The 21,271-nt window shown below is 40.6% G+C and overlaps 2 protein-coding genes across 2 annotated transcripts in view; one reads left to right on the top strand and one right to left on the bottom strand.

Moving 5' to 3' along the window:
* METAP1 (methionyl aminopeptidase 1) overlaps positions 1–15,679 on the bottom strand; it is a 67,933-nt gene extending 52,254 nt beyond the window's left edge. The window contains exon 1 of the mRNA XM_072810746.1: positions 15,444–15,679. Coding sequence (XP_072666847.1) covers positions 15,444–15,557 — 114 coding nt within the window. The 5' untranslated portion in view covers positions 15,558–15,679. The remainder of the gene's footprint in view (positions 1–15,443) is intronic.
* Positions 15,349–21,271, top strand: part of EIF4E (eukaryotic translation initiation factor 4E) — a 109,069-nt gene continuing 103,146 nt past the window's right edge. The window contains exon 1 of the mRNA XM_072810758.1: positions 15,349–15,486. The gene's annotated coding sequence lies outside the window, so the exon portion shown is untranslated. The remainder of the gene's footprint in view (positions 15,487–21,271) is intronic.

The raw sequence follows: 21,271 nt of genomic DNA, 5'->3' as shown, positions 1-21,271 counted from the left end.
TGGCCAGGATCATGATTTCAATGTCATGAGATTGAGCCCCATGCTGGGCTCTGTGCTCAGGGCAGATATGCAGTCTGCTTGAGATTCTTTCTCCTCCCTCTTCCTCTCCCTCCCTCCAAAACATGATAAATCTTTTTAAAAAATTGAATAATAGGGGATTCCTGGGTGGCTCAGAGGTTTAGCACCTGCCTTTGGCCCAGGGCGCGATCCTGGAGTCCCAGGATCGAGTCCCACGTCGGGCTCCTTGCATGGAGCCTGCTTCTCCCTCCTCCTGTGTCTCTGCCTCTCTCTCTCTCTCTATGTCTATCATAAATAAATAAAGAAATCTTTCAAAAAAATTGAATAATAAATTTAAAAAGTAAAAAGGAAGAAAAATCTCAAATTAGTAACACTAACCTTCCACCTCTCAGGAAACTAAAAAAAGAACAAACTAAATCTAAAGCTAGCAAAAGAAAGGAAATGATAAAGATTTTAACAGATTAGTAAAAGAGAAAAACAATGGGGGGGATCAACCCAACTAAGAGTTGAAGTTTTTTAAAAGGTCAATAAAATTGACAAAACCCTTAGCTAAATTAACTAAGAAAAAGGAGGAGAAAACTCAGTTAACAATAAAGAGGGTAAATTCCCAGTGCATTCATTCTGTGAAGCCAGTGCTACCCTGATAACAAAGCCAGACACAAGACACCACAACAAAACTACAGAGCAACATCTCTGATAAATACTAATATAAAAATTCTCAACAAAATACTAGCAAGCCAAACTCGACTACACATTTAGAAAATTATACAGCATGATGACATGGATTCCTGGATTGCAAGGATAGTTCAACATTAAAAAAAAATCATCTGGTCAGCATTTAAAAATCAATACTACATTAACAAAAGGAAGGACAAAAATCGCAGTCATCTCAACTGATGCAGGAAAAGCATTCGACAAGACTCAACACTCTTTCATGATAAAAACATGTAAGTTAGGAACAGAGAAAACTACCTCAACATGATAAAAACTGACAGCTTAATAGCATCAGTCATTGGTTCAAGAGTGAAAGCTTTTCCTCTAAGACCAGAAACAACACAAGGATGCCCACTCTGACCACTTATATTCAACACAATATTGGAATTCTTAGCAGGAGCAATTTAGCAAAAATAAATAAATAAAAGGCATCCAACTAGAAAGGAAAAGCAAAATTATGTTAGTTCACAAATGACATGATTTTTTTTTTAATGACATGATCTTTTATGTAGAAATCTTAAAGATTCTAAGGTGAAAAGCTGTTAGACTAATAAAATCAGTAAAGCTGAAGGATACAAAATCAACATTGGACAATTGTTTCTATATACTAACAATGAGCAATCTGAAAAGGAAATTAAGAAAACAATTTCATTTACAATAGCATTAAAAAGAGTACTTAGAAATATATCTAATAAAGGTGAGGAACTTTATCCCAAAACTTAACAAAAAATGGAAGCTTTATAAAAAATGGAAAGCAATCCCATGTTTATGGATTGAAAGACTTAATATTGTTAAAATGTCAGTACAACCCAAAGCAACCTACAGATTCAACACAATTGCTATCAAAATCCCAAAGACTTATTTTGCGGAAATTCAAAAAATCATCCTAAAATTCATATGGAATCTAAAGGATCACTAAACAGCCAAAATAATTATTTTTAAAAAGAACAACTTAGAAGACACTTCTTGATCTCAAACATACTACAAAGCTACAATAATCAAAACAGTATGGTATTACCATTAAAAAATACAGACTACTGGAATAGACTGGAATCTAGACATTAACCCTCACATAGTCAAATGACCTTAGTAGAGTGCCAAGATCATTCAATAAGGAAAAAACAATCTCTTCAATAAATGGTGTTAGGAAAACTGGATATCCACATGGCAAAAGACTAAAGTTGTTAGGCCTTTATCTTACACCACATAAAAAATAAATTCAAAATGGGTTAAAGACCTAAATATATGGCCCAAAATCATAACACATAGGGGGAAATCTTCCAGACATTAGATAGAATGATTTCTTGGATGTGACACCAAAAAGAACAGGTAATGAAAGCAAAAATAAAGTGGAATTACATCAAACACTAAGATCTTTTTTTTTTTAATTTTATTTATTCATTTATTTGAGAGAGAAAAAGCTCAAGCACAGGAGCAAGGGAAGGGGAGAGGGAGAAGCAGACTCTTCACTGAGTAGGAAGCCCAACATGGGGCTCAATCACAGGACCCTGGGATCATGAGCTGAGCCAAAAGCAGATGCTTAAATGACTGAGCCACCCAGGCACCCCAAACATTAAGATTTTGTTCATCAAAGGACACACAACAGAGAAAAGGCAACCTAAAGAATGGAAAAAAAAGATTTGCAAATCATGAATCTGATAAGGGGTTAATATCCAGAATATACAAAGACTCCTACAACCCAACTAAAAAAAAAAAAAAAAAAAAAAAATCAACCGGATTAAGAAATGTCAATTGACATATCTCCAAGAATGATTTAAAAAAAAACAGGCCAACAAGCATCTGCAAAGATGCTAAATATCACTAGCCATTCAGAGAAATACAAATCAACATAAAAAAATCGTTTTTATTTTTTAGTAAGATATCTCTCACACCCACTTGGATAGCTAGTATCAGGGAAAAAAAAACTGAAAATAACAAGTATTGGCAGGGCTTTAGAGAAGCTAGAACCCTTATGGGGCAGTAAACTACTATGTAAACCATAGTGGAATTAATACAGATACTATGGAAAACAGTATGACAGCTCCTCAAAAAATTAAAATAAAACTAGTTATTGATCCAGCAATCCATTTTTAGAATATATAGCCAAAAGAATCGAAAGCAGGGGGCACCTGGCTGGCTCAGTGGTTGAGCATCTGCCTTTGGCTGAGGTTGTGATACTGGCATCCTGGAACTGAGTCCTGAATCAGGCTCCCAGGAAGCCTGCTTCTTGTTCTGTCTATGTCTCTGCCTCTCTGTGTCTCTCATGAATAAATAAATAATTTTTTTTCAAATTGAAAGCAGGGTCAAAGAGACATTTGAACTGTTCACAATAGCCAAGAGGTGAGAGCAACACAAATGTCCATCAAAGGATGAGCAGATACACAAAATGTGGTACATACATACAATAGAACACTATGCAGTCTTAAAAAAGAAGGAAATCCTGTCACATGCTACACCATGGATAAACTTTAAGGGTATTATGTTAAGTGAAATAAGACAGTCACAAAAGGACAAATACTGTATGGTTCCACTAATATGAGGTATCTAAAATAGTCAAATTCATTGATATAGAAAGTAGAATGGTGTTTATCAGGTTGGGAGAAGGGAGCAAAGCAGGGTTCTTGTTTAATGGATTTCAGTTCAAAAAGAAAAGAAAAATTTCAGGAAATCTGTTCCACAACAATATAAATATACTTAACATTAATGAAACTGTATGCTTAAAAATGGTTAAGATACTAAAGTTTTTGTTTTTTCACCTCAATAAAAAAGACACTTAAAAAAAAGTTATAAAACTGTATAGTTTCATATAAGAGCAATGACTCCATTTTTTTTAAAAAAGATTTTTTTTATTTATTCATGAGAGACACACAGAGAGAGAGAGAGAGAGAGAGAGATTCAGAGACACAGGCAGAGGGAGGAAGCTCCATGCTGGGAACCTGATGCGGGACCACACCCTGGGCTAAAGGCAGTGCTAAACTGCTGAGCCACCTAGGCTGCCCATGTTTTGAAAAAATAAAAACAGCTAACATATTTGGGTGCCAAGCGCTGATTTAGGGACTTAGTATGTTTCAATGTCGTTAATCATACAACAACTCTAAGAGATAGATAAATGCTATGACTGTCCCATTTTATAGATGAGAAAACAGACAAGGGTTAATTAATATGTCCAAAAAACACAAAGCCAGGGTCTTTTGGTTTGTTTTTTTTTGTTTGTTTGTTTTTAAGTTTCTTAAAAGATTTATTTACAGGGCATCTGGGCAGCCCACTCTGTTATGCAACCGCCTTCAGCTCAGGTCAGATCCCAGGGCCCAAGTCAGGCAGGCTCCCTGCTCAGTATGGAGTCTGCTTCTCCCTCTTCCTCTGCCACTCCCCTAACTTGTGTTTTCTCTCTCACACACAAATAAAACCTTTGTAAAAAAGAATGGAATGAGCAATCTGAAATGAAATCTTCTTAAAAAGATTTGTGAGAGGGATCCCTGGGTGGCGCAGCGGTTTAGCGCCTGCCTTTGGCCCAGGGCGCGATCCTGGAGACCCAGGATTGAGTCCCACGTCGGGCTCCCGGTGCATGGAACCTGCTTCTCCCTCTGCCTATGTCTCTGCCCCTCTCTCTCTCTCTCTGTGTGTGTAACTATCATAAATAAATAAAAATTAAAAAAAAAAAAGATTTGTGAGAGAGAGAGAGCACGTGCATATGTGTGAGCATGCAGGGGCAGGGGTGGAGGGGTGCGCACAGAGAAAGAGGGAGAGAGAATCCTCAAGCAGACTGCCTACTGAGTGCGAAGCTCTAGGTGGGACTCAATTCCAGGACCCTGGGATCATGACCTGATCCAAAATCCAGACTCAGAGGCTTAACCAACTGGGCCACCCAGGAACCGACACCCCCGCCCCCCCCCGACACACACAAGCCAGGTTTTAAATGCAGGCCCTCTTGAGACACTATACATGTTTTTTTTTTTCTTTTTTTTTTTAATTTATTTATCCATGAGAGACAGAGAGAGAGAGAGCAGAGACACAGGCAGAGGGAGAAGCAGGCTCCATGCAGGGAGCCTAACACGGGACCCGATCCAGGGACTCCAGGATCACACCCTGGGCCGAAGGCATTGCTAAACTGCTGAGCCATCTGGGCTGCCCCTATCCATGCTCTTAACCTCTATGCAGCACATATAGAAAAGTCTGGAAAGATAATAAACCAAACTATTAACATTCTCTAGATCTCTCTGATTATGATGTTTTCACTATATCTGCTCCTATTAAATTTATGCAAAGCTCATGTACTGTTTTTTATAAAAAGCAAAAGGAAATACTGACATTTTCAAAAATATACTTAATGGAACAGCAAGGTCTCTATCCCTACTAACAATGACTTTATCTACTTTTATCTCTGTACTCAAGACTCTTCACTAAAGAAAAGCTATCCTATTTGCTCTAACACCCTTTCTCAGCTTGCTTCTCTACTTCTGTAAACTATCCTTTCCATGGAGAGAATGTCCTCTCCAACACTCTAATGCATACCTTCTGATTTACCTTCTCACTTTTGTAAATTATCAAAATCCAGTTCTTAACTCACCTCTTTCAGGAGGTCTTCCGAGACCGGTCATTAACCTTTACCATTTTTCTTCTACTTAAAGAGGTTTTGTGTCCCTCATAGAGCTATTAGTAAAGTCTCTTAAAGATGTTACTACTCGGGATCCCTTGGTGGCCCAGGGCACGATCCTGGAGATCTGGGATCGAATCCCACGTCGGGCTCCCGGTGCCTGGAGCCTGCTTCTCCCTCTGCCTATGTCTCTGCCTCTCTCTCTCTCTCTCTCTGTGTGACTATCATAAATAAATAAAAATTTTTAAAAACTGTTACTACTCCTTCTCCTACAGGCAAGGATACTCTGGGCAAGGAGGCATAACATATACTTAGCACCCACATCTAGATTTCTAAAGACATTCCTACCAGAAACAAAAGCTGCTTAGAGATAGGACTGATTCCAGATCTGGGATAGGGAAATTACAAGGTAAATCTGATTCCTCTTGTGCCAGAAGGCCAGGAAGCAGAGGCTAATGCAGGAGGGTCCAAAAGATACAAAAGCCACTTTGAAAGTGGTATCACTGATGGAAACTGAGACAATCTGACCAAAAAGAGTAAGGATTGTAACTTATTTTAATGTTTAACGAAGGAAGGGGGCACCTGGGTGGCTCAACTGGTTAAGTATCTCAACTCTTGATTTGGGCTCAGGGTCGTGGGATTAAGTTCCACTTCTGGCTCCACGCTGAGCATGGGAGCCTGCTTGGGATTCTCTTTCCCTCTCTCTCTGGTCACTCATACCCAAACTCTCTCTCAAAAGAAAAAAAAAAGAAAAGAAAAGAAAAGAGAAAAAAGAAAAAAGAAAAAAAAAGAGGAAAAAATCCAAAGGTCCCTAAACTAAAAATTGAGAAAACTACAGCTAACATTTGTGATCATTGGAAGTGACCAATATATTATCATTACATACCTTTTTAATATCACCATTTTTAAGTGGAACATAGTTTATTAACCAGTTGATGAGGAAGAACGTTCTCAGAGGAAAAAAAAATCAGCTATTAAATGACAGAATGGGGTTGGAATGGTAATCCCTATTTGCAACCCCTATTGAAATAAAAAGAGGATTCTTCTAAATTAAGAGACTGAGAGACGTGACAACCAAATGCTATGTGAGCTTTGATAAGATCTTTATTCCAAAAAATAACAAAAAGCAAAAAATACAACTTTTAGGGGTGCCTGAGTGGCTCAGTCAGTTAAGCATCTGCTTTGGGCTCAGGTCATGATTTCAGCATCCTGGGATCGAGCCCTGCCTTGGGCTCCCTGCTCAGCAGAAAGCCTGCTTCTCCCTCTCCCTCTGCCGCTCCCCTTGCTGTGCTCTCTCTCACTGTCAAATAAATAAATAAAATCTTAAAAAAAATACAATTATTAAAGATCCTTGGAGGATAACTGAGATATCTGAACAAGACTGACTGCTGGATGATATTAGGAAATTCTTATCAATTTTCTTAGATGTAATCATGGCATTGTAATTAAGAAAGAGGAATGTCCCTGTCATTAAAAGATGCACACTGAGTATTTAATGGTGTGGTGTCATGTTGCCTGTGACTTACTCTCAAATGTTTCAACAAACACATACACAAATGCAATACACACACAAGCCAGCATAAATAAAGCAAACAGGGCAAAATGTTAATTTAGATTAAAGTATACTGCAATTAATTATAAATATTCTTTTTTTTAAGACTTTATTTATTCATAAGAGACACAGACAGAGAAAGAGGCAGAGACATAGGTAGAGGGAGAAGCAGGCTCCATGCAAGGAGCCCCAATGTGGGACTCGATCCTGGGACTCCAGGATCACACCCTGAGCCAAAGGCAGACACTCAACTGCTGAACCACATGGGCATCCCAATTATTAGTATTCTTCTTTAAACTTTCTACATGTTTGAATTTTTTCACAAAAGTTAGAGAAACATAATAAAGTTGTAAAATTATTTTTTTAAGTTTTTTAAGTTGTAAAATTATTAAGGAAAAAAATAACTCCTTGTCTCTAACTTTCACTTAGCACCTTCCTGTGATGTATCTTTCTCTTAACCAAAGCATACGTCACATATAATATTAGTTTCAGGTGCACAACATCCTGATTCAATCACTTACTTTTTAAAAAGTACTTCCTGTCTGTGCAAGTAACCATAAGTCCCTTGAGGACAGTTAAATTTACACAGGTTTACAAATATACAAATAGCCCAACAGATGTTGTTACTCATAAGTAACACAAAAGACCACATTGATAAAAATCAAATGTCTGTTAATTTCAAGTCCTAGCTAGGATTTGAAACAATATAAAGCTTTTGATGACAACAGTATAAGTACAATCACACTGGAAAAGTTTGGCACCATCAAAATAAAGCTGAACATACATATACCGTAACTTAAGAATTTTTTTGCCTGGGTGGGTATAAGAATGTTTACGGTAGCACTGTCTACAAGAGCAAAAACCTGGAACAACCCAAATCTCTATTAACAAAGAAATGAATAAACTATATTAATTCACTGGAATACCACCGAGCAATGAAAATGAACTAGAGCTACACACATCAATGAATCTCAAAAACATAATGTTAAAGAAAGCAAGTTGTACAAGAATACTAGCAATGATTTCATTTATAAAAATTTCAAAAACATTCAACGTAAACAATGCATTATCTAAAGAATCAAACATATAGACAAGCGAATGATAAACACAAAATTCAGGATAAGAAGTACCTCTTATGAGAAGAACACATTGAAGCCTTCTGGTTTTACTTATGTTCTTTTTAATGACTTAGGTACCGGCAGCAGCTCTTTCTGCCCACGGGTCCTAACCCCGTGCTTTAATAAAACCACCATTTTGCACCAAAAAATTTAAAATAAAAAATAACTTAGGTACTAAGTATATAGGCATTTTCTGTATTTCTTTTTTTAGATTCTGTTGATGATTTAATATTCGTTTTTTTATTCTACTCAAAATCTAGTAACAACTGAGTAAAAAAAAGAGAATACTTATATGTAGATCCTGATTTTAAGGTACATGAAACCTCAATTCAAAAACACTACTAAATTATTCACATAATAATTGCATTTATATTTTCTACATTTGTTTAGTAGTGAACCAGTTGTGAGTATTCAAATAGTCAAACCTATCAGCAGTAACAGTTAGCAAATTAATCGGGAATAAATCCCCCCACCCAAAATGCCATGCCTGATGGGGGGGGGTAGGGCATGCCATATCTAATGGCACTCACATTTACTTATTTTACTGAACGATTTAAGCTCAGCTTGATGATAAGATAAAGTAACCCTCAGAATCTGATACAAGAGGTTGCCTTTTGCACCTTTTATCAAGGTTAGAATCACTAAATACAGGTTTACAGAGAAGTCTCATTGCCTCTTCATGATAATAAGGAAATCACTAACATCACAATTTCATTTGTGTCTTATACCTTAAACGCTAGAGAGGCCTGAACCTCTAGTAAATGACCCAAGTAAATGCCACACTAGCAGCTGACAGGGTTTTCAGGAATGCTTTCCAACAGACAAGGCACAGCTCTAATATACCTGGAAGAAGTCCCTATGGAACCTTGCTATAAAACAGGTTGCTGGAAGACAAAAACAGGAGACAATTTTTTTTTATTTTTTATTTTTATTTATTTTTAAAGATTTTATTTATTAATTCATGAGAGACACAGAGAGGCAGAGACACAGGCAGAGGGAGAAGCAGGCTCCATGCAGGGAGCCCGACACTGGACTCGATCCTGGGTCTCCAGGATCAGGCCCTGGGCTGAAGGCGGCGCTAAACCGCTGAGCCACCCGGGCTGCCCGACAATTTTTTTTTAAATATAAAAACACTTTAACATGAGATCTACCCTCTTAACAAATATAAGTGTCAATATAATTTGCCTTGTTGCAGGTACAATGTTGAATATCAGATGTCGAGAGCCTATTTATCTTGTATGACTAAAACTTTATGCCTCTTGATTAGTAGCTCCCCATTTCTCCCTCCTCTCAGTCCCTGGCAACCACTATTACATTGTTTGGTTCTATCAATTTAACTACTTTATTTTTTTTTTTTTAAAGATTTTACTTATTTATTCATGAGAAACACAGAGAGAGCAGAGACACAGGCAGAGGGAGAAGCAGGCTCCATGCAGGGAGCCTAATGCAGGACTCGATCCCTGGCCCCCAGATCACACCCTGAGCCGACGGCAGATGCTCAACTGCTGAACCACCCAGGAGCCCCAAATTTAACTCCTTTAGATACCTCTGTAACCAGTTTAATTCAGTTAGCATAATGTTGTGGCGTAATGCAGAACTTCCTTCTTTTTTAAGGCTGTATTGTATTCTACTGTGTGTATATACCACATTTTCTTTATCCATTCACCCATCCATGGACATTTTGGTTGTTTCCACAGCTTAGCTATTGTGAACTGTGCTACCAGAGAACTTATTTGCAATGTATAATTCAGGAGAATTATCACAGGGTCCCTCCACCAGGTTCAACTATAGTTGCCAAACACATTGAGAAAAGAAGACCTAGCTTACAGAACGTGTTGAATTGCTCTTTATTCAAAGCCAGACACAAGACTGATACCAATCAAAGAAACTGAAATAAAAAGACCTACTTGTTGAGCTGGGAGTACTACCTGCCCAAGCATGAATAAGCAAATGCTTCATGTTAAAACAGTGAGGTCAGGAGACATTCAGGATCAAGCAGAAAGGGTAATAATTATATTTATACTCCCATTACATTATAACTTTGATCTGTAGAGATTCACAATGTTTACAGAGTATGCCTGCCTACAGTATACCTACTAACTGGGTGTATGCACTTAATGTGTCTGTCACGTCTTCCCTACCAAACTTTTAAAACCAAACTAAAAATTTTGTATGCCAAACCTGAAAAAGATACGCCAGAAAAAAAAAGTGATTAAAACTTCTATATGCTAACTGTATGACTATAAGATCACACCTACTTCCACCAGCCCTTCAATCTCTTAAAAAAAAAAAAAACAAAAAAAACACTAAACTAAGTTAAAGATTTGTTCAACTTTTGCTTATCTACCAACCAAGTGACCCTTGCTTTTTACAAGTTCTACTGGAATATAAGTATAACTCATGCCAAAACTACAACATAAGTGTTTGTAATATAAGCTTGTCAATAAAAAGAGATCTTTGCTGACCACCACAATGCCCTCAAACCAACAATGATCTTTATAAGATCAATGAGCTTTATAAGAAGCTAGGATAGTTGTACCCAATCACCTAACTCACAGCAATATCTCTGACATAATGCAAGAATTTAAAGATAATCCCTATAAAGTATAATATGGTAATATCTCCATCAATGATGAAAATGAGTTCCAGAAATATGCCGCCTTATCAGGAACTTTGTTACAGAAGGACAAAGAGTTTCAGAGGGCAGGATCACATTTCAAAGATGCTATATGTTGGAAGGGCAATTCCTTCCTCGGTTTCCAATTCCAACCCACAAGATGCCCAGCTACTCCCTCTCTTCCTGAGACCCAATTGATCATCTTTCCTTGCCACTGCTTCTTTCAAAGAATCTACTCCAAGAATTTGTTCAAAATTTTCATAAACAGATGGGAAGAATGGGGGGGGATAGGCAAAATGGGTGAAGGGGAGTGGGAGATATTGGCTCTCAGTTACAGATAATTAAGTCACAAGAATAAAAGGTACTATATAGGAAATAATAGTCAAAGATACTCTAATAGTGTTGTATGGTGACAGATAGTAGTTACACTCATGGTGAGCATAGCCTAAAGCAGAGAGATGCTGAATCACTATGTTAAACACCTGAAACTAATGAAACATTGTGTCAACTATACTAAGTCTAAAAAACTTAAAAAATAATGATGAAAAAGTTCTAAATACTGTGAGAATTACTAAAATGTGACATGGAGACAAAAGAACGCAAATGCTATTAGAAAAATGGGGCTAAGACACTTGCTTGACATAGGATTGCCACAAACCTTCAACTTGTAAAGAAACACAGTATCTGTAAGGCACAATAAAGCAAGTGAAGCAAAATACGTGTGTATATACATGTGTGTTCATATCAGGTCATGATCCTGGGATCCTGGGATCGAGTTCTGCATTAGACTCCCTGTGGGGAGCCTGCTTCTCCCTCTGCCTATCCCTGTGTCTCTCATGAATAAATAAATAAAATCTTTTAAAATAAATAACATAAAACCACTCACTGAACACTGTGCTAAGTACTTTGCATGCTCTCTTTTTCACTTCCCCCTCAATTCCATGAGGAGGATACACCATTAGCCCTCTACTACAAATGTAGGAGAGAAGTTGGCCAAGGACATGGTAGCAAAAATTTAACCCCAGGTCAGACTATAAACCCAATCTCCTTCCACTCACACTTCCACTCTTCTAAGTTCTTTTATCTTTTTAATGGTTACAAATCACTCAAGTCCTTCTCAGCTGATCCTGTAACATAGCATCTGTCTTGAGCAGATGAATGCTTGAATGCTCTTTGCTCTCCTTCTCAGGCCCATCAACCTCTTTTAAGTTAATAAACTAAGAGCCTACAGTGCACAAGGTAGAGAAAATCAAAATATGTAAAGCACAGTCTTCATCTTCAAAATATTCTTATGGACCCCTAGGAACTAGGAGTAAACTACCACACCACTATTAAAATTAGTAAACTACCGGGATGCCTGGGTGGCTCAGTAGTTGAGCATCTGCCTTTGGCTCAAGTCATGATCCCAGGGTCCTGGGATCAAGTCCTGCATCAGGTTCCCCACAGTGAGCCTGCTTCTCCATCTGCCTATGTCTCTACCTCTCTGTGTCTGTCATGAATAAACTCTTAAAAAAAAAAAACAACTTAGTAAACTACTATTAAGAATGGACGCTTCTATAAGGAAATACCATCAAACATCAGAAAAGTTCGATTTTCAAGTAAAACAGATATCACTCATTTAAAGGACCAAAACTTTTCTTAAAGTTAAACACCTCAGGGGTGCCTGGCTGGCTCAGTCAGAAGAGCATGCAACTCTTGATCTCAGGGTTGTGAGTTAGAGCCCCAAATCAGGTATAGAATACTTAAAAACTTAGAAAATAAATTATGCATCTTAGATAAAAAAATATTTTTACCTTAAGTATAAAACACAGTATAACAATAAAAAGACTTAACATTGAGAGGCACCAGCGTGGCTCAGTGGGTTGGGCATCCAACTCTTGATTTTGGCTCAGGTTGTGATCTCAGGGTTGTGAGATTGGGCCTGGTGATGGGCTCCCAGCTCAGGAGTCTGCTTGAGATTCTCTCCCTCTCCCTCTGTACTCCTCTCCCAAGCCATACATTTTCTAAACAAATCTTTTTTAAAAAATGTTTAAAAAAAAAAAAAAACAACCTAACGATTAAATTTACTAATGTGCAGAATATTTTACATACAGTTAGAATTTAGTCTTCACCAAAACCCTGTACTACCAATGGCCCCATTTTAAAAGAATAGAACATTAAGCAGAGTATCCAAGTTATTTGCCCTAAGTCATACAATTAGTAAATGGTAGGGGTCATGATTAATATGCAGCATGTACTTGTCTATTTAGCCTGGTGATACACTTATCACTGATTCAAACATTTACTGTCCACCTACTACATGCATAACATTGTGTTGAGAAATAAGGGCAGTTAACAAGATAAGGTATTCATGAAGCTTACCTTCTGGTTAAAAAACAGATAAATAAGAAAGTAAATGAGATAATTACAGATTGTATAAAATATTCTAAAGGAGGGACGCCTGGATGGCTCAGCGGTTGAGTGTCTACCTTCGGCTCAGGTCGTGATCCCGGGGTCCCGGGATCGAGTCCCACGTCGGGATCCCTGCATGGAGCCTGCTTCTCCCTCCTCCTGTGTCTCTGCCTCCCTCTCTCTCTCTCTCTCTCTCTCATGAATAAATAAATAAAATCTTTTAAAAAATATATCTAAAGGAAATCTGGAAGGTGGTGTGAGAAAGTAACTTGGAAAGGCTTACCTGTTATGGCCTCTTGTAGTTTTGTTCTCAGATTGTTCCCACACAAGCTGGCCAGACAGCCAAGCTGGGGGCCAGAAAAGCAGGCAGAGAGAAGACCGACCTCTCCTAGTGAAGATGATCAGAAAAGTGGCAGGGAGAAGCCCTAGTGTCATGTTTTCACAAATGTGTTGGCATTTTTCCACAAACCCTAATGAGACAGTGTTCTTTCTACTGAATAATACCGTGCCTAAGAGGACATCACCTTTGCCTGATGATTGTGGTTTCACAGCACCTTTTTAAAATCTCAACAAGTGTGTGTATACATTAACTCATCTAGCATTACAAAAGGCAACCTAATTTTAAACTGAACTTAAACCACATTATTCTACTCAGATGATACACAATTTCCAAAAGCAAATTATTGGGTTTGTTTTAAATACAGGTCCCACACGGGCTTCAACAAATTAGAAAATTATTTCAAAGAAACAGACTCATACCAGGTTTAACATGCTGAGTAGTCCCAATCCTATTTTTAGAAAGACAACACTCCTCATGTGCAACTTTTTCCAAATGATACTAACAAGGTCAAGGATCGTACCCTATCTAAAAACAAGAGGTATACAACACAGCTAGGATCTCTGATCATGGCTTACTACAAGTGGTGTGACCTGAAGGATTGATTTGTGTATTTTGCGTAGGTCTTTATGTTTATAGATTTTATATTTAAAATATTCCTGTTACTGTATTTATTGTTCTCATGTATTTGTTTTCACTCCATCCATTCATATTTTTTATATGGTAGTGTTGCATTGTACTGACAGCCTTTAAAAAAAAAAAAAAAAGTGGGGGGAATCCCTGGTGGCTCAGCGGTTTGGCGCCTGCCTTTGGCCCAGGGTGTGATCCTGGAGTCCCGGGACGGAGTCCCACATCGGGCTCCCGGTGCATGGAGCCTGCTTCTCCCTCTGCCTGTGTCTCTGCCTCTCTCTCTATGTCTCTCATGAATAAATTAAAAAAAAAAACTTTAAAAATAAATAAATAAATAAAAATTTAAAAAAAAAAGTGCTTCAGGTTTTACCAGCATTTCACATTCACTGGATAATCTGAGCTCCAGAACAACCTGTGAAGAAATATGTCAGTAAAAGTATTATCTTCCCCTCTGCACAGTGGTAGGATTGGAGCTCAGAAAAGGTTAGGGAAGCCTGCACAGTACTTGGCAAGGGCAGGGCCCTGACCAGGCCTTCAGACTCTTTGTTCACGCTCTTCTCCCCACAGGATGCTACTAATTTAATACTTGAACTTTTCATGTGTCTCTCTTCACCAAACCTGGACTGTAACTGAGAGTCATACCCCTGCTGCTCTGCCAACACTCTTGCGTGCCCAAATGCAACCGGAACTCCAGTACTTTTCAGTAAACATCAACACGAGCACACGTCTCAGTCAGGACACTATTCAACGCTGGGTTTGCTCCACTGCACAAAACTTGTTAGAATACACGGCGGCCTTGAAGCATAAAGCTTAATGGAACGGACTTTTTTCACTCGGTGGGAAATTCAGTAAATGAGAAGGGTGGCTCACAGCACTAACTCACGGCTTTCCAGATTAATAATTCTGGAGGCCACCGCAAAAGACTGGATTACAGACCCCCATTCATGCCCACACCCGAAGGTGCTTAGTGTCAAAGAGAGGTAGTGAAACACAGGGAGAGGTGGGGCGGGAGTGGGCTCTCCTGTCGGCGACCCCGGGGCAGGGGTCTCCTCCGACGCCGCCTCCCGCCGGGACCCGAGGGACGAGCCGGCCGCGCAACGCCCCGCACGGCTGGGCTGCCCCCGCCCGCCCCGGGCGCCCCCACCTGTCCGGGGCAGCCCGCACACCTTCCGGCCGCAGCGAGGGCAGAAGATGCGCGGCGGGAGCCCGCCCCTCGGCGCGGGGCTGCCCCGGCCGCGTCGGCTTCCGCCCCCCGCCCACATGGCCGCTGCAGACCGCGCCCGCGTCCGAGGGGCCCGAGAGCGCCGCAGGCGGGAGGGGGCGGCGGCGCTGCGGCTGGGGGCGGGGGGAGGAAGCGCGGCCGGCGGGCCGGGGAGGGGGAAGAGGAGGAGCGCGCCCCGGCCGGCCGCGAGGGCAGGCGGCAAGGGGAGGACGTCCGCCGGCGGCGGCGCCGCGGAGCAGCGGGCGTCTACCTGGGAGCAGAAGTACGAGCCCTGGATGCCCAGCTTGATGCAGGTAGGACACTGGAGCTTGGCCTCGCTGCTGCAGCCGTCCGTCTCGCACACCCGCGTCTCCACGGCCGCCATGCTGCCTGGCTGCTGGAGGAGCGCCTCACCGAGGAAGAGGAGGAGGGGGAGGAGGGAGGGCAGAGGAGGGGACGGAGGCCGAGGCGGGGGAGGAGCTCGGCCCGCCGGGCCTGGGCGCGGAAGCAGGAGGAGCGCCCGACCGGCCCGGACCACGCTGCGCGCCCCGCCCCCGCCCCGCGCGCGCAACTGGCGCCCCGCCCCGCCCCTCGCCCCGCCCCTCGCCCCGCCCCCGCCCGCGGCCCCGCCTCCCCGCGCGCGGCGCGCACGTGGGGGCTGAGAGGCAGCCGGGCGGGCGCCTCCACCGGCTCCACGCGGACTCGCGCGCGTCCCGGGCGAGCGGAACCTCCCGGCGCCGGGAGGGCGAGGCCAGGTGCGGCCCCCGGGGAGGGGCCCCCACGTCCCGCGCTCTCCGTACCTAGACAGCGCGCGGCCGCGCCTTGGGATCGCAGGGTCCTCAGTGTCCCCCCACCCGCGAGCAGCTGCAAAGGACACCTCGCTCCTCTGCGTTGGTCCACCCGGCAGCTCCTTGGAAGAGGAAAGTGATTCCCTTTTCAAAGTTGTGTTTCTCTCGGGTAGTGTCGGCTCTGAGGCCTAAGGACCACCACTCAGTCATTCACAAAAAGGGGAGCCCGAGAGCTGTCAGGAGGAGCTGGGCTGAGATTTGCATCAGCCCCCCCCCCCCCCCCCGTGCCTGATGTTTTCTCACACTACCTCCCCCACTCACGATGTACAATGCTAGTAACACAACAACTACTGGATATTTAAAAAAAAAAAAAAAAGCAATCATCTTCTCTATTATCCGAGCTGATTGTTCGAAAGGTGAATAGGGGAGAATTCTGTTAACCGTGAAACATCAGGGTTGAAAGGAGCTTTAGAGGTCATCTGATGCAACTTGTTGCCTAAATCTCTTCAACTAAATCCCAGATCTGCCATTTTCTAACTTGTGCTCGAATACCTCCTGCCACCAGGGAAGGGAGAGGAACCAATACTTGCTGATCATCAGCTAAGTGTTGTGAACTCCGTGTTAATCTAATCCGTAATTTTTTTTTTGATCTTACGTATTTGATAGAGGAGAAAGACTCTTTTCAATAAGTTTTGCTGTCTAAGCAATACAGATAAGTAATGTAATAAAATCAAATACATTTTTTTAAAGATTTTATTTATATATTTGAGACAAAGGAAGAAAAGAGCAGAGGGGGTGGGGACAGAGGGAGAGGGGGAGAGAGGAGCAGGGATACAGGGCTCAATCCTAGGACCCTGGGATCCTGACCTGAGTGGAAGGCAGTTGTATAATGGACTGAGCCACCCAGGTGACCTCAAATACATTTTTTCCCTCAAATACATTTTTTTGTAAAGAATTTATTTATGCATGAGAGACATAAAGAGAGAGAGAGAGAAAGAGAGGCAGAGACACAGGCAGAGGGAGAAGCAGGCTCCATGCAGGGAGCCTGATGGGGGGACTCAATCCCAGGTCTCCAGGATCAGGCCCTGGGCTGAAGGCGGCACTAAACCACTGAGCCACCCGGGCTGCCCCCTCAAATACATTTTTAAAAGTTACACCTAAGCAAGAAGAACTCAACTACTAAATATATATGTGTATAGATGCATGTGCGTTATATGATACATATGTGTATATGTATATATAAAATATTTTTTTAACAAAAACTGGACCATTCCAGGCAGAATCTTTACATGCTTTCTTCAGTTATTGCATCGTGAACTTCCTTTACTGTCATTAAATACAGTATAATTTAATTTATTATTGATTTAATTATTAAATCATTAAAATTTTGACTTAATTATAATAAAATGTACCACATAATTTTAATGTCTGCATAATATTCTACTGTACGGATAATTTGCTGGACCAAGTTCACTAATAATAAACACTTAAGTTATTTATAATTGTTATATATTATAAGCAAGGCTTCAGTGAATACCCTTTTAGCTAGAACTTTGTGTACATCCTTATTTACTTGGCATATATATATATATAAATATATATATATTTTTTAAAGTAGGCTCCATATGGAACATGGAACCCAACATGGAACTCAAACTCACAACCCCAGACCAAGGCCTAAGCTGAGACCAAGAGTGAGATGCTTAACCTATTGGCCACCCAGGTCTCCGGAAGATATATTCTTAAAAATGGAATTACTTCATCAAAGTAAAAAATTTGTCAAATTTTCCTTTAAAAAGCATATACAAATTTATAATCTGGTCAGAACTAGTCTGACATATTATTTCCTGAGACTTTACTAGTGCTGGTTATTACCTATTTTTGATACTTGTCATTTTGATAAATGGAAAATTGTATCTTTTTGATAATAAGGCTGAACATTTTTCTCTAATTATTAACATTTGTATGTTTTCCCCTATGTGTTTGCTATTATTTGTCCATTTTTCTTTTTTTCAGAATAGTACTTAAAAAAGAAAAAATCAAGACAAATTGACCACATTACAATTACCTAAACACATCAATGCTTCATTTGCCATGGTTACCATCAGTCCTTATCCATAGGCATATTCAGTGTTCACATATTTGCAGTTATTGATAAAACTTTTTATTCTACATTTTCACATAAGATTATGCCATGGATTCATCTCAGATTTAGGAAAAACACAAAGTACTATTCCTTTTCTACCTGACAGCTCTATATCTGTTTGAGATTGTCATGTCTTATGGTTTGTCAGTCTTAACTGCATCCCCTTATATCTTGTAGTATGTTTAGCTCCCTTGCAATCTTTTTCCATCCAATCTGGAGGAATTCCAGTTTGTTGTCCCCTGATAGGTTGTGTTCAGATTAAGCTAAACAAATAGAGGAACAGGAATTATTGAAAATTCTAGTCGAAAAGACCCCAGGGTTCTTCTCAGGCTAGGAAAGACTGAAAAAGCAGGAGACTCCTGCTTTTGCTGGCTATCTGCTCTGGAAGCTGCTCTGTCCTTCCACCTTTGGAAAAGCAATGCTGTGGGGCAATTAAGAGCACTGATGTTGCATTAAGATAGGCAGACCTGGGCTGAAACCTCTACCTCCAACTCTCCTTCCTTAATCATGTTTCCATGAGCCACTTATTTTTTTTTAATATTTTATTTATTCATGAGACACACACACATACACAGAGAGAGAGAGAGAGAGGCAGAGACACAGGCAGAGGGAGAAGCAGGCTCCAAGCAGGGAGCCCGACGTGGGACTGGATCCCGGGTCTCCAGGATCACACCCTGGGCTGAAGGCGGCGCAGCCACCCAGGCTGCCCCTCCATGAGCCACTTATTTAAGCTTACTTTCCATATCTACAAAATGCAGGCTAGAGTAACCTACCCATAGAGTTTTGCGATGCTCACATTGGAAAGATTTTATGAAGTGCTTAGGAATCCCATAAGTGATACTTAGCCTTGTCATTGGCTTCTCCTTCCTTGGTCCTCCGCACCCCCCACAAAACAAGCTGTTGAGTGACATAAACTCCCTAAGACCACCTTTCTAGCTATTCTTAAAATAATTATCCAGATCTCTTTTGTTTAACCATAAAAAAGTGACAAAATAGGAGATTTTTACAAAATTATGTCAGAGTCCCTGTTTTATTCTTCTCTTCCTTCTGAGATTTTAACTCAAAGTCCCCATTGGACATTTATTCTTGTTTTAATTCCTGTGGGCAAAGTTCAGCCAACCCACTTCCAGAAGGAAGAAGGGACTTTAGAATCTCAGTGAGAATTTGGCATTTATAAAGAATCTTTTTGGGGCACCTAGGTGGCTCAGTTGGTAAAGCATCTGCCTTCCACTCAGGTCATGATCCCACGACCCAACGTCCAGGCTCCCTGCTAAGTGGGGAGTCAGCTTCCCTCTACCCCTCCTCCTGGTCATTCTCCCTCTTTCTCTCTCTCTCTTTCTCAAATAATCTTTAAATATCACTCAACTGTAAAGAAAAAAAAAAATCCTTTTGTACTTGTTTCCTGGGACTTCTGCAGAAAGAGAAGCACTTTTGAGATTATGTCTAAGTCCAAAGCCATCTCTCCAACTAGCTACTATATTTCCAGTGTCCATGGACATTTCAAATCCAACTTGGCCAAAAGGACCAATTAATCTTCTGTTTAGCCACTTTTGCCCTTTAAATCTGCTTTTTCTCCTAAATTCTTTGTCTGGCTTAGTGACATCCTTATCTACTCTTGTCTCCCAAATTAAAAATTAGGCCCTTTCTCTTCCTCATCCCCCCACATCAAATGAATCACTTGTGCTGTAGATTTTAGCCTCTAAATATTTTTTTAATGTGTTTTCTCTATTCTTATGGCTGCAGCTTTAGTTTAGGCCATTTTAAGCCTTTGCATAGACTATTACAGTAGCTTCTTAACTGCCTTTAATCCATTGAATCTACCCTGCCATCAAGCTGATTGTTCTCCGAGATAAATCTGATCATGGCTTTCCACTGCTTAAAATCCTTCACTAATATGGGGCTTGGAGAGCTGGAGCCAGGGTCAAAAGTTGGCCAGAGCCTGCAGAGTTGCTGGCAAGTAAATAGTCAGGACTAAGGAGATCTGTGGACCACGAAGGCTAAAGCTAAGAACACAGTCAAAGAAATAGGGGATTTGGTACATAAAAGGGAAATGAGGGGCACCTGGATGGCTCAGTGGTTGAGCCTCTGCCTTTGGCTCAGGGCATGATCCCACGGTCCTGGGATAAAGTCCTGAATCAGGCTCTCTTCAGAGAGCCTGCTTCTGCCTCTGCCTCTCTCTCTGCCTCCCTGTGTCTCTCATGAATAAATAAATAAAATTAAAAAAAAAAAATATATATATATATATAAAAGTTGAAGGCTAGGGTGAATCATGTGGTGGTGTATTGAAATTAGAAATATTGATGTGTGGGACGCCTGGGTGGCTCAGCAGTTGAGTGCCTGCCTTTGGCTCAGGGCGTGATCCTGGTCTGGGGATCGAGTCCTGCATCGGGCTCCCTGCATGGAGCCTGCTTCTCCCTCTGTCTGTATCTCTGCCTCTCTCCCTGTGTCTCCTATGAATAAATAAATAAAATCTTTACAAAGAAAAAGAAATATTGACGTGAACTCAAGGTTTTGATTAATAGATAGATATAATATGGACATGTGTATATGTAGGTATATGAAGTTCTGACCACTAAGGATACTTAGAGGCAATAAGCATGCTTAATTTTCAGATCTTGAAATACTATTCTGTACCAAATACTATTCTCTACTAAAAGGAATCAGATCTCCTTGGAGAGCTGGCTCATTCCAGAAGCAGAGCAGGGAAAGTACAAGTCTGGAAAGTCTCATTGTACCAGAACATAAGGTAGAGCACAAAAATTATGGAGACTAGAGGAAGGACACAGTAGCCAAGTTGAGGCATCTCCCACTGGCCAAACTGAATACAATTTGAACACCAGAATAAATAATGATAGTATGAGATGATAACCAACTGAAAAAAATAGTATTCCATGAGTCCTAACTGATAAAAATACATTAAATAAACAAGCAAATGAATGGGAAAAGTAAGCACTTCTTTACAACAGACTGTCAACTTAGAAATTGGAAAAAATCTGAGAGCTTTTATTCTAAGATGAGGAACAAGACAAGGATGTCCATGATCATCACTTTTGTTCAACATAGTACTAGAAGTCCAATCAGACAAGAAAAAGACATAAAAAGCATCCAAATTGGAAAGGAAGAAGTAAAACTTTCACTATTTGCAGATGACATGATACTATATAT

The sequence above is a fragment of the Canis lupus genome, chromosome 33 (genome assembly GCF_048164855.1).
Source record: "Canis lupus baileyi chromosome 33, mCanLup2.hap1, whole genome shotgun sequence".
Taxonomy (NCBI): Eukaryota; Metazoa; Chordata; class Mammalia; order Carnivora; family Canidae; genus Canis; species Canis lupus.
The sequence above is the reverse complement of the archived record's forward strand: the minus strand, read 5'-3'. Positions and strand labels throughout refer to the sequence as shown.